This window comes from Meleagris gallopavo, chromosome 14 (genome assembly GCF_905368555.1).
Source record: "Meleagris gallopavo chromosome 14, MGAL_WU_HG_1.1, whole genome shotgun sequence".
NCBI lineage: Eukaryota > Metazoa > Chordata > Aves > Galliformes > Phasianidae > Meleagris > Meleagris gallopavo.
The window spans coordinates 15054253-15067621 of record NC_139417.1 but is presented as its reverse complement, the minus strand read 5'-3'; the positions used below and the strand labels follow the sequence as shown (position 1 = coordinate 15067621).

At 37.6% G+C, this 13369-nt stretch overlaps 1 protein-coding gene across 1 annotated transcript in view; it reads left to right on the top strand.

The window, feature by feature from the left end:
• The window catches only part of TAFA4 (TAFA chemokine like family member 4), a 45713-nt gene extending 33633 nt beyond the window's left edge, over positions 1-12080 (top strand). The window contains exons 3-5 of the mRNA XM_031555515.2: positions 328-483; positions 8358-8486; positions 11986-12080. Of these exons, the coding sequence (XP_031411375.1) occupies positions 328-483; positions 8358-8486; positions 11986-12080 (380 nt within the window). The remainder of the gene's footprint in view (positions 1-327; positions 484-8357; positions 8487-11985) is intronic.
• Positions 12081-13369: the final 1289 nt, after the last annotated feature.

Genomic DNA, 13369 nt, shown 5'->3' with positions numbered 1-13369 from the left:
ATAGTAGTGTTAATTTACAAGATGCTTTACAAACATAGATAAGAGCCACTCAGGGCTCCACTCTGTGTAAGACAGACAAATGCAAGATGAAGCACTTGAAAGCAGTTCAGAAAGCGAGGATGTGGAAATGAGTTGTGCAAAGAGAAGAATATTATAAAGTGGGGTTTCTGAACAAGGGTTTAGGAGGTGAGTGAAGGAAAACAGTCCAGTACAAGGAGCCCAGGGTCCTGGGGAAACGTGGTTGCCATCTACTTGAAGAGCATTGGCTTTTTCTTTATACACTGATGTTTTATTTTGCTCTCCATCACTTATCCTTGCGATTATTAGGCCAGCACCAAGTCAAGCAAGGGACATGCGAGGTTGTGGCAGTGCATCGTTGCTGCAATAAGAACCGGATTGAGGAACGATCGCAAACAGTCAAGTGCTCCTGCTTCCCAGGGCAGGTGGCTGGGACAACGCGGGCTCAGCCCTCGTGTGTGGAAGGTAAGCAGCCTCCTGCTCCCCCACAGCACATATTCTCCTTGATTGTTTGACTCCCCACTGTCTCAAAAGCATAATCCTTCCTTTTGTTAATTTTGCAAACATCGCTGTGCATTGATTATAATGAGTCTGTGCAGAAATCCGGGTGTAATTAATCCTCTTAATATATGTACTCGTCCATTTCATGTCTGTGCCAATAAAACTTCTTAATTTTTTTTTTCCACACAAGAATTCTACTTTAAGACTGGTCTGGAAACAGCAGAAATAAAATTCTTAAATTAATGATATTAACCCTTAAAGTAATGATATTACTACTTTTCTGAAAGAGAGGTCAAGCACTGGAATGGGCTGCCCAGGGAGGTGGTGGAGTCACCGACCCTGGAGGTGTTCAAGGAACGGTTGGATTTTGTGTTGGAGGACATGGTTTAGTGAGTACTATTGGTGATAGGTGGATGGTTGGACTGGATGATCTTGAAGGTCTTTTCCAACCTTGGTGATTCTGTTACCTTTAGATTTCAGTTACCTTTAGACCTAGTAACTTGGCTGGAAAGTCACTGGATAATAAATGCAGCCCTAAGAGTGAGCATGCAGATAATGCTGGGTCATCTGATTGTGAAAGCTGTTTTCCAGATGGATGACTCACCATTTTATGTCTCTTAATGCTGGACATCAGTGCTATAATGGTGTCCCAGCTCTACTCGGTTGTGTACAGTGTAATTCCAAATGAGTTGGAGTTGGTAGACCAGAGCAGAGCATTTTTGTTTTTCTTTATGAAACTACAACCTTATGAGTTAAATATAAAACAAAAGACTCAAAAACATTTTTTCTAAACTTTCAGAGCTATTTAGTTCTAGAAATAAAACTAAATACAAGCAGTATGTCGTTGTTTTTTTTTTTTTTCTTTTTGTTTTCCACTTCTTATTAAAGAAAACATTTTAAATTTTTTAGGCTGTTTTCATGCCTTGTAATTGTGGGAACATCATAAGCTTTAACTTTTACAATTTACGTACAATTTGTTAAGTAGTTTTCTCTTCAAGGGAGAAATACCCTCTATTTTCAGGTGATACAAAAGCAGAAATACTTTTCAATATGACAGCTAATAAAAGTCAGTCAGTGTTCTAAACTTGCCTAAGGATTGCAAAGGTGACACTACATTCCATGATAGAAAGACATAAATGTATGATATGATAGAAGCTTAATTCATTCTGTCAGTACAAGTAGTTGCTGAAAGAATTTAGTGGCTGTTTTTTACCTTCAAGTATGGTTGAGATTAAATAAGACAGAATATTATGAATGTGAGGTTTTGGTTTCTAAAGTGGAAGTCTTTGATTCCTCCTCATTTTTTAGGGTAATGCTTTAACATGCTTCACTTCTTGGTTTCTTTTCCCTGCAAGAATCTGAGCCTACAGTCAGTGTTTTTTCTGTTGCTGTAGCACAGAAATTATAACTATTTTTACTCAGCCTCAGGATTAAATGTGTTTTTCCCCACTCTGTACACAGCCTTCAGTTGGCTCCTATGCTGTGGAAACCAGAAATCTTTTCTGGGGAAAAAAAAAAAAAAAACAAAAAAAACCCTCTTGAATTTGCATATTTTAGGCTGATATAGAACTTTTGTTTTCTTTTCTAACAACTTTTTGTCAAACAGAAGGATATTTGATTTGCCTCTATTTTGCTCTGGTTTTAAAGGGAAGGACATTCTTGAATTGTAATTTTTCTAACCAAAAGAAAAGGTTTTGTAGGGCAATTGTCTTACAGTAGTATTATAAAGTATTTTCTTTGAACTTCAGACCTTATCCAGTAGTAATCATTGCTTGCATTAGAGTAGCAATTATCTCTGTGCTTTTGAACATACATTGCACACATGGTGGCTGCTGCCTGCAGTTCCTTCCTCACATTACACACTTGTTAGATTGTGCTCAGATAAAAAGAGGAAATATGGGCACTTCACATTCGCTGAATATATCCATTAGGTGCCACCCACTGGTTGTGTCAGACGATGTGATTTTTGATCATACACACAGATGCTTTTACATCTTGATTTTGAAATCTTGATTTTGAAGAAGTCTAGTGCTTAGTAATGTTTATAAAAAATGTTTTCTAAATCCAAATAGAACGTATATACCTATAAACATATTCTATTTAGACCTTAGCCTCTTCAATGCATGTTCAGAAAAGGAAGTAACTGGGAAAGTCATGGTGGAGAACAATAATAAACAGAGTGAAATCAGCCAAATGTGAACAGTGACTGAACTTTTCAGGTTTTGTATATTTTAAATGTTAGCATCATTGAAGAGATTACTGGAAGAGGGTGAATGGGCTCATGTTTTATATTCAACACTGAGTGGCAACCTTAAAATAAAGCTATTGGCAATGAAATAACATTTTTCTTTCTTGACAAAACAAATGGTTGGTTACACGATTACCTAATTACAATTAATTAATTTGATATCTATTTGATGATTTTAAAGAAGTCTGCTGCTTCTTGCTCTTCTTAAATGAAGGTCTGGTTTCTGTTTTAGTGTTTACAATCCAGGCAGCACAGTGAGCTGGCTCTAACGTTCATTTCAGCCAGGCTGGCAAATCACTGATTGTAGCTCATCCACAAGAAATTAAGACACTGCAGCAAATAGATTTTCTCAGAGTATAGAAGGCAGTTAAGATGTGGGACTTCAGCAATTTCTAGACAAACTGTACTTGCTGTTCTGTTCTGGAACGGAATTTCACGTTCGAGTAGCCTTCAGCTATATATATATGTATTTTTTTTTTCTCCAGAAAATTTTAACAATTGAAATAAGCCTTCCTAATGTGAAATCTGTACTTCTGGTTTTGGTACTTTATAGATGTTATTTTTCTTTCCCCTTGATTTTCTTACTCTTTCAGCATATGGGTTTTCAGACCCAACTCCCACAGGATTTCAGTGACAGATTTTTTGATTAATTTGGGTGGAGGTAGAATCTAGTTCATCACACACAGCTCCTTGTTGATAGGTATTGGGCATTGTGCCCTTTTGCATAAACAGGCCATAAAATAGGTTTATAAAGCCTGTCATTATTGTTTTTAGGATTAGTAGTCATAGGCCAGCTGGATATTTACATCTTGAAATAGCTTGACAGATGATGAAGAACTTTACACAAGGTCAGATTAAACCAGCACTTTATTAAAGCAGTACTGTATGTTAAGGCTAAACTGTGCTTGGAGAAGTAGAGCATAGTGTACCAATACTCAGAGCTACCAGAATTTGAGAAAGCCTCCTGTTTGGGAGAAGTCAGACTGAGTGTTTGTATGATTACATTTGGACATAGACCTCCACAAGTGACATATTTTTTTCCCCATTGATACACGATAAGAAGGAAACCTTTGAGTTACAGAAAAAATATAAATATCTGGATAAATTTCAAGGAAAACGTGTTAAAATTGTACAGGAAGGAATATAAAAATATTTAAATCTTATAAATACATCAAATGAAACTTTTAAGTGCCTTGAGCGCTATGAGCCATTCCTTTTCAGTGTGGTATGATAATACCCACAGCGCTGTGGGGCCTAACTAACATTTATAGAGTGCTTTGCAATTCTACAGTGTCATTCTTCCCAGAAACTTTAAACACTGATAGCAGCAAATGCAGATTAGTTCATCTAAAAAGAAGGATATAAAGGCTAAAGTCAATGTTGGAGTCTGGGATATTCAATAGGGTTTTCACAAGCATAGTAAAATCGCTTGTGGTAGCCTAAATGAGTGTAGAGCTAGCAGCCTTTGGGTCAGGGTATTTCTGTAATCCCTTGTCCACACTCACATACTCATTAACTTTCTCAGATAATTGTATTTTGGATTTAGCTAACAAGAAGCTCTAATTTGTGTATTTGAACTTAGTTCTGAAAGCTATTGGCAAGTATTGGCAAACAAGAAAAGCAAGGCTATTGCTTCTGTACACAGGCACACCTTGTTTTTCTGTATTTTTTCTTCTTTTTTTCCCACCTTCCAGACACAGGCTAACTTGCTGCTTAGAGAAATGTTGCTGTAGATGAAATGAACCGCTAAACTCAGGAAAAAAACAGAACATACCGCAAGTAATTAAATATACAGAGAAAACATCCCATACAGCCTATGTACCCTGCCTTGAATTGTAGCTATACTACTTGATTGCAGCTATAGAAAATTTTGCTTAACAAAGGTCAACTCATTCTTCTGTCAATGATCAACAATTACATTTAAAATAGTCATAACGAGATTTCATTTTTATCCATTTTCTTTGTGGAAATTAACATCTTTATAAGCAATTCTAGCTTGTCTAGCAGCTACTGCCAAGGAGATAAAACATTCATAACTTTTGTTTGGAGAGAAGTGAAGTGCTTTAAATGTCTCTAAGTAAATCATCACTAGCCAAATCATTTTCCATCCAGTCAAGTCTGTTAGACCTAGAGTTTATGAGGAAAAGCACTCAGATTCAAGGACTAAATAATTAAAGATTTTCTATAGGGTCAAAGAAACACAATGAAGAAAAAGTACGGTTCTGGCTGAAAGCCCAATTGGATTACAGACTGAAAGGAAGAGACCACAGAGAAACAAGAAAACAACAACAACAACAAAAAATCAGTCAATACATAGCAAACAGATAAAAGTACAAATGGCTGAGAAGATTCCCTTCTCACTGTATTTGGATGTATTTCAGGATACTTGATAACTCAAAAGGATGCTAATGCTGTGTTAGCATTCAAAGAAGAAAAGGAAACACACAATAGAATGAATAGTCTGCTGAAAATTTATATGGAAAGCTTAATCCAGTGAGGTAGGAAAGACATCTGTATTTGTCATGACTGCAGATAACATGGATTTGTTTAAGCAGAATACGAAGTAATCATTAAATAAACTTTTTGTAATCCCTTCAACTGACCTAAAAGCAAATATAGACAAAAAATAACAATAAAAAAAAAATTATGTATTTCATCTGGATCAAAGGAGTAACTAACGATGAGCTCGAGGCAGTCGCATGGCATAGTCCTCTGTTGTGGGGAGTTGAACCTGTTTGAAAAAACTCTGTGTTAATAAAGACCAATACATTGCATCGAGAAAGTGAAGAAGTTGAATCAGCTCAGCTTGTCAGGCAGAAGATTGAAAAGTGACTTGATTGCAGCACGTTCAATACCTTCACAGGGAGAAAATGATGATTACTAACAGGTGCTGTAAAGTAGGAGAAGAAAGTGCAGAAGAGGTTTAAGGAGAAAAAAAAAAAAACAAGCCCTAAAGCTGTGTGTTTCATGCTGAGATTGTTTAATTGTTGTGAAAAATGTCAATGGGAGAAGTAACTTTCTTCACCTGTGCCAGAATGGCTTGGAAGACAATGTAACCGAACACAACTGAGGGCACAACACAGTGAATTGCACAAGGCAAGACAAGATGATGTATTGGCACCTTTTGGCCTTAATCTCTATGAATCTACTGTTTCCATGGAGTTGCATCATCTAGGGAGCGATGTCAGTAGAAGATTTATTTCTGGTAGGGTAACCACCAGCAAATTGACTGGCAAATGTCAAACTAAAGCAGTCTCCTTTCCTTTCATTAGGGTGGTTGTGTATGAGTGTGACATAGCTGCTCTTGTTTCTTAGAAAAGTCATCTGCTGAAACCTCTCCAAGAGTGCCTCAATCTGAAAAGTGGAGACTTTTATGTCCTACGGAGTCACACGGTTACAAGGACAGCAATAGTTAAAGAACTCTCGCTCTGAAGATAAACCCAAGTGACGGATAGAGAATTTTAATAGACTAATCTCAGGAGTGTGTTTGACACAAACAGCCACAGCCGTTTAGGATATATAGTCTGCATAGTGGACATTAGAACTACAAAGAGACTGGACATAAAATGGATATAAGAATTAGTGCAGTGCTACAGCAAAGGACTAGGGATTTGCTGAAAGTTAATAGAATGAGACCTGCATTAGGGATTTCAAAGTGTTTCCATTAATCAGAGGAAAGATGTCTGCACGGAATAGAAATCAAATAGGAGAAGGGTAAGAGTCATTTTCTCTGAAAGTGTCTAAACAAAAGATGAACAGAAGGTGAACTAGGCAGATCTTGTTTGAGTTAGATTGACTCTGCAGTGTTTCCTTTTCATATCTCTGCTTATTTTAATGGAAGATGGTACTGCTGGAAGTGATGGGCCTGATTCACTGCCTTTTGTACACGACCCACATTTCATGAACCAGGAAGCTACATGGTCATAGTGGTATAAGTATGAAAGCAGACTCACGTGTCTGAGTGCAGGCAAGTTCTTATGTCAGTGCATCCTTGCTTACAACAGCACAGTGCAGAGCTGTGTAATGTGGTAGCCAGGCCTCCCAGCAGGGCTTGCTGGCTCTGAATGTCATCTGTCATCTCTGTAAATGCAGATAGCTTACTAGCAGGATCTCGTGCCGACATTCCTGCAGATGCCCTCAGTCTTCTTGAATCTCACCTTCTAGAGTTGGTTACATTTAACAGATATTAATGTGGTATAGAAATTGAATAAAAATTATTCAATTTTTTTTATTAGAAAGTAGCAAAGATATGAAATAAACTGCTGGACTATTCATCTGGAGTGGAAGTGATCCTTCACCTCTTAGGGAAGCATAACCAGGTTTCATCCGTTTCATCAGCAATCAATTCAACATCAAAGCAACTTATCTAGGATGCAAATAGCTGGTGACAGCAATCATGCATTCATTTTATAATGTTAGGAGAGTGAAAGAATCATTTATAGAAGCTAAACTGGTGTTTCAGAAATGCATTTTTCATAGTGCTCTTCACGTAGCCCTAGAATGAAAGCACAAAACAAAAGTAATTGAATGAGCATTTCAGCAATATCCCAATGTCAGCTTGCCTGCTTGTCAGCCTAATTTGAAGGTTGCAGAGATATGAATCTACCTTGAAATTAGAAGGTAAAATAAGTGCTTTACAACAATTAGACTAAATTATTTTTGTTCATCTCTTTTGGATGTACTGTCTTTTAAAGAATAGACTCCCATATTTTGTGCACAGAGTAGAATAATGCAGACTGACTACATCAGCATTCCCAACCGTGCTTTATTTTGAAATCCAGTTTAGTTTGTGTATGATTACAAACTGATGCTTTTCAAAATCATTTTTTCTGGGATTGCATGAATCTTGTGAACAATGCAAAACTGAGAAATGCATGCAGAAGTTTGCGTTAGTTTTTGGGAAAGTGTATCTGTTACCAGCAGTATTAAAAAGTCACGACTACGGGTATAAAAATAGCGAGTGGGATCTTATTAACAAAAATTGGCTTAAGGGTAGAAAATTAATAAATTTGCACAGTTAGTGTGCTACTGAAGCCTTGCTAAACATATTGCAAAACTGGCAGTGTAACTGCAAGTAGATTTTCAGTTAATAATCTAATTTTTTCAATGGTTTTCATGTCTTTATTTGCACTACCTACTGATAGACTTCACATGCTTACTTCTGTGCAGTTCTATTTTCTTACCCAGTAGAGGGAGAAACTGCCATTTCTTTGTCCAGTCTCATATATGCATATCTGAATTAAACAAGAAGCCTTAGTTTCCTACCGCCTTACAGCAGGTTCCTTGCTAAGGCATGTAAATGAAGTATGCAACTTCTGTAGTCAGCAGAGGAGGAAAGGCACTTCCAGAGGTTGGATTGTTCTCTGCTAGCATTGGTCTGTATGCCATTTATTCTTCTGTGTGCTGGTGAACTTTTTTAGCCATATCTGCAGCTCAAACATGATCATTGTGATAAGCTTCTAAAACAGTAACTGTGGGTTCTACCTTTTGTAATCAAACAACTGAACAACTCACGGGCAACCTACTTACAGAAATCAACAGTATTAAGGAAAGATTGTGTTCTGTTTCTCTTTCCCATTTCTTTTTCAAGCTTCTATTGTCCTGCAGAAGTGGTGGTGTCATATGAACCCCTGTTTGGATGGAGAGGACTGTAAGGTACTACCAGACTATTCAGGGTGGTCTTGCAGCAGCGGAAATAAAGTCAAAACCACAAAGGCAAGTACAGAAACCGCCTATATAAATATAGATAGAAGTCTGTTGGTGGCATTTGCTTATTTTGCTGCATTTGTAGTTGTGAGCACCAGTGCTGGACTCCTCAGTATTCTGGAAAGCAGTGATTAATGCAGTTGTTCTCTGGGAGGAAAATGCTGGGTAAGAACTGCCCCTTCCTAGTTGAGTTACTGGATGTTGGAGTCAAACCAAAGAAACAATTCAGCTGTGATCGGTGTAGTGGGATAATCATGTTCCAGGATCAGTTCTCCTATTTGCATACTGATTATGTAGATCCAAGGTGTAAAATTATCTAAAGTTATATTCTTGCACTACTGCAAAACTCTTTTAGTTTTGGAATGAAGTAGCTAACCTTTGGAGTTGAGAATTCGTACTGACGTCACTGGAACTGTGGGAACTGAGCACCAGTGGAAATCAAGCTGGTTCCAATAATTTCTAATTACGGGCCATTGTGGAGACAGCCTGTTTTTAAAATAAGCTTTGCTCTGCCATCCTATTTCTTAATTAATGGCCAGCAGAAAGAAAATATCATGTTCTCTGTCTACTTAACAATCCGAAGTGAGTTCAGTGCATTGAAGTTCAACAAGTCATAGTGAACTGAATGTCTAAATATATCATAAAACATGAGCTTTCACCAGGCTATAGCTGCAAAGACATATGCTTAGCTTTTTCCTTTACAGCCTCTTCTAAATGGAAATGAATATTGTTGATTAGGTAAGTCTGAATTAACAAGCAAACACTGACATCAATGCTGTTTAATAATGGCAGTTTTAAGGAGAAAAACATGTTCTACTTCAGGATGAAGGAGAAAATTAGTTAGTTTTGGGCAGCTGTGGAGCGAGTCCACTGGTCCAGAGCCCAGCCATACACTTGCCATGGAGGCAAATTCGTTGGAGAAATCTGACCAGAAAAGTCTGAAAAACATTATTCCTCTTTTAAAGATCACAGAATGGTTTAGGTTGGAAGGGAAACCTGGAGGTCATCAGGTCCAATGCCACTGCGCAGTCAGAGGAGTTATTGAAAGGTATAGGCTACCCTCAGCATTTGAATTTTTTCTTGACTTCATTGACTTCAGCTGCTCATATGTAAATAAGGGATAGTGTGATGTGGTGGCATTACAGAGAATGGTGAGACAGGCTAAGTAGGAGTTGAATCAGATAATGACATCTATGGCATTGACGGCTGAATCAGGTGTTCATTCATGTGGCTGTCTCTTCCTTCTGTGTGCAGTTGCCTTTCAGTTCAGTAAGGTCAACTGACCCCAAGACATATAATATAGCCTGTGCTTATGACTCTTGCTCTTAAACAGTGAAAAGAGGAAGCCTGACTCAGTGGGAGTTTAATAATAGAAGGGCAAAGTTGGCACAGATCATTTATTTTATTATCCATGGCAAAAAATGCAACCAGCAAACTACAGAATATAGCAATGCATTCTGATGAGTTTAGATATGTCTTTATAAAGCTGGAGTGGGACAAATCATCCTGCCTGCAATTAGATCTGTGCAAATTCGTCAAGTCTGGTGAGTTTGTGTGAGTCTAACAGAGGGCATAATGTAGCAGTATGAGAGCAAATGCTATTTCATTAAACTCGTGCTCTACTTTGCTGGGATGTGGAGTAATGTTTTTTGCATTGATTTTTATCACCATAGGAGATTACTTTAAGGGATATTTAATTGAAAGGATAAGCAAACAACTGGCACGTGTACTTAGATGTGAATTGTTCTACCTCGTTATGATATGAGAGCTGCTTGTTTTTTGTCTTGCATGACTTTGCTTTTCTTTTGCTGTCCTTTGTTATTTTAGACTTACACGTGTTAAGGTAGGGCTGTGCTTCATTGTGCATGTGCTTAGTGACAGCATAAGGGAGATCCTAGTTCTACAACAGCAGAAATCTAGATATGAATAACAAAGTTAATGGTTATACTTAATATTGAGAGGAGTCCTAAACTTTTCTAGTTATTGGCCATGTTAGAGAAGGGAGCAGGTGAGTAGCAGGCTACCTTAAAGAGCACATCCATGTTTCCTCTGTATACATTTTGCATGTCTCATGGGTGATTATCTAATAAGGTATAGTTGTTGCACAAATATAATGAATAAAGGTAACTCCAGATTCTGAACAGAAGCTTGTGGCACATGCAATATTGAAGTGGAAAGAGAGTGGAAAGGAATGGAAGGAAAAACTCTGCTAGAGAAAAAAGTATGATGTGGCTTATTTTTTATTTTAAAAATGATCAAAATAATTGTCCACACTTAGCTCAATCTGCAAAATATGAATTAAGTGCATTAAAACTCAGCACAAGTAGAGGACTGTCCTATGACCAGTAGTCCAAACCATACAGCACCCAGTTAGATCAGTGCTGGGATACTTAAATAGGAAACTCACAGCAAAACCTTTGTGGGCAGTTATAGAAAATGTACCCACATATGAAATGCTTTCAGTTTTGTAGTAGGCTTACATCTAAAACATGAGAGTCGAGATCCATTCGATACTAATTTTTTTTCTATGTTATGTAGCAAAGATGATCTCATTACCATTTAAATTTCTAATCAATTTTTAAAGCCTACTAACACCTTGGGATCAGTGCTAGTTGGGATAGCAAGTTCCTCAGGTTAATTACACACCAAGAGAGGAAATGCCAAGTAATCACTTTTAAGTCTTCTATCTTATTCGAAAATATTAGAGTGACTTGAAGTGTATGAAGCATGGAGAGACTCCTGATGCTACTCAGTGTTTAGATGTATAGGTGGGAGCTGAGTGGGACATCTAAATACATGAAAAGCTGAGGGGCTTGTATTTAAACCAGTTACTGTGGGGAGGAAAATAAGAACTGTGCTATGTGTTTGTTAAGCTTTATAACATGTCCAGATGCTACAGGGCAGAGCTGACCAAAATTCCTCCCTGCAGGCTGCCTTATTCTTACCCATTTGCAGGGTGGGAAGTCTGATGTGACCCCTCTCACTGTGCAGACAAACCCAGTGGGTTTGCTTAGCACTGTTTGTGTGCATTAAGGCTCGCACATACATCCCTAACACACCTGATGGTGTAATAAAGTGAAGACCATGGGATCCTGTGGGGGAAGTGCTATCCAGAAGTGACTGCAGCTGCAAGAGCAGTTTGTCCACCCTGCACATGATGTTCTCTCTGATCTGTACATCCCTTCCATTAGATGTGCTGCTGGGAACGGGCACTTTGCATGAATGGTTCTTGGGGATGTGAATGGTAATGGTACACTGGTGCTGTAGGCATTGGTGTTGAAACTGATGCTAAGCTAAATGAAGCAGAAGAGTATTTCCATGCGATGTTGGTGGCTGTTTAATGGTAAACAGCCATTTCTTCATCTGCAAATCTTTGTACTTTGGATAACAGCATAATTAATGTTTGGCTGGGGTTAGTTCATTCATGATGTGTCCTGTTTTACAACGGAGCATGTTTTATAATCCTCATTGGAAAGATTCTATGTTGGTAACTGTTTCCTCTTCTTTTATAGGTAACACGGTAGCAAAGAATAAACCTGTGGATCCTATTGGAACAATGTGTGTGCAATGTACTGCTTGGCTGTTAGACAGAGACCCTATTTTGTGAGGGTGCTACTGACTTCATTCTTTGAACTTGCAAAATGACTTAGTGAAAAGAACAACTCTTCTTCCAACCGTGGCTGCAATTCCTGAAGCTGGATTTTGCTATACAGAACAATAAATGTTTAATTTGGTGAGAAAACACAAGGAGATTTGGTTCTACCTGAAATGCACCTTGGATTCTCCAGCTTCTGCCACCTGGCAGCATTTCGTAGAAGCACAAACCTGAACTTCTGCAGTACATCAAGGACAAAGCTTTCTTTGTGATGCTGAGATATATAAAATTGCTCTAAAAGAGTTTAGATTATGAAATTAACCTAGGATACCATAGAAGGAAAATTCCTACGTTGGAACCATTATGGGTTTGTCTGAGGTACTTCTCACAGAAAAATACAAAGCTGATCCCAGTGCTGACAGGTCAGTGTTAGTAAATAACATATTAGTGTATTTTCAGCTGTGATTTAGTAACTATCAAGGTTGTTAGAAAGTGAGAAGATGGCACTTATAAATCAGTAATGATTATAGTAGGGCATACTTTGGTTATATCTCTGCAATTAAATTTATTTCCTTAGGTAGTTATAGGTACTTTAATTTTTACATTCACAAGTGATGGCAGGGAAGCATGAGGAAGAGACAAAATCTGAAAGTAGATAAAGCTTTTGCTGTCCTAAAATAAATCCATTCTCTAGGGGAATAGCAAAGTATATGTATCCCTTGCCTCTTTGAATCTAGATATGGAAACGAATTTAGCCATTAGCTAGAAATATGCATTCAGATGCCTCAAAAAAAAAAAAAAAAAAAAAAAAAAAAAAAAAGAAAGAAAAAAGAAAAAAAGTGAGCATGCTTGTACTGCATAAGGAGGGCTTACTGGAAGGAGGGTAATTTGTTCAGATTTTCATAGCTTTGGTTATATCCTAATAGGTAACATACTTAAAATTCATGAGCAAAAATTCTAGATAAAAGTGAATCTTCGCTTTCAATTAGTTCTTGTTTAGACTGATTATAATAATTAAATGTCCAGTTCTTTGACAGACTGAATTTCCAAGTGATTACATTTTGTGACACGTAATTGTTCCATATTATTGTAGATGCATTTCATACTGTTTTTCTTATTTGCCTGTTGCAGTTTTTTGTCATCAGTCTTCATAAATAGAACAGTAAGTAGAAGTGAAACTGTAGCCAGGCTGATCCCCAGTATATCATTTTGGACTTAGGATGCATTAAAACTGACTGAAATGCAATGATGCAGATGGATATCTTGCAGATGAACTGCCGCTGACCCAGCTACTGAACTCA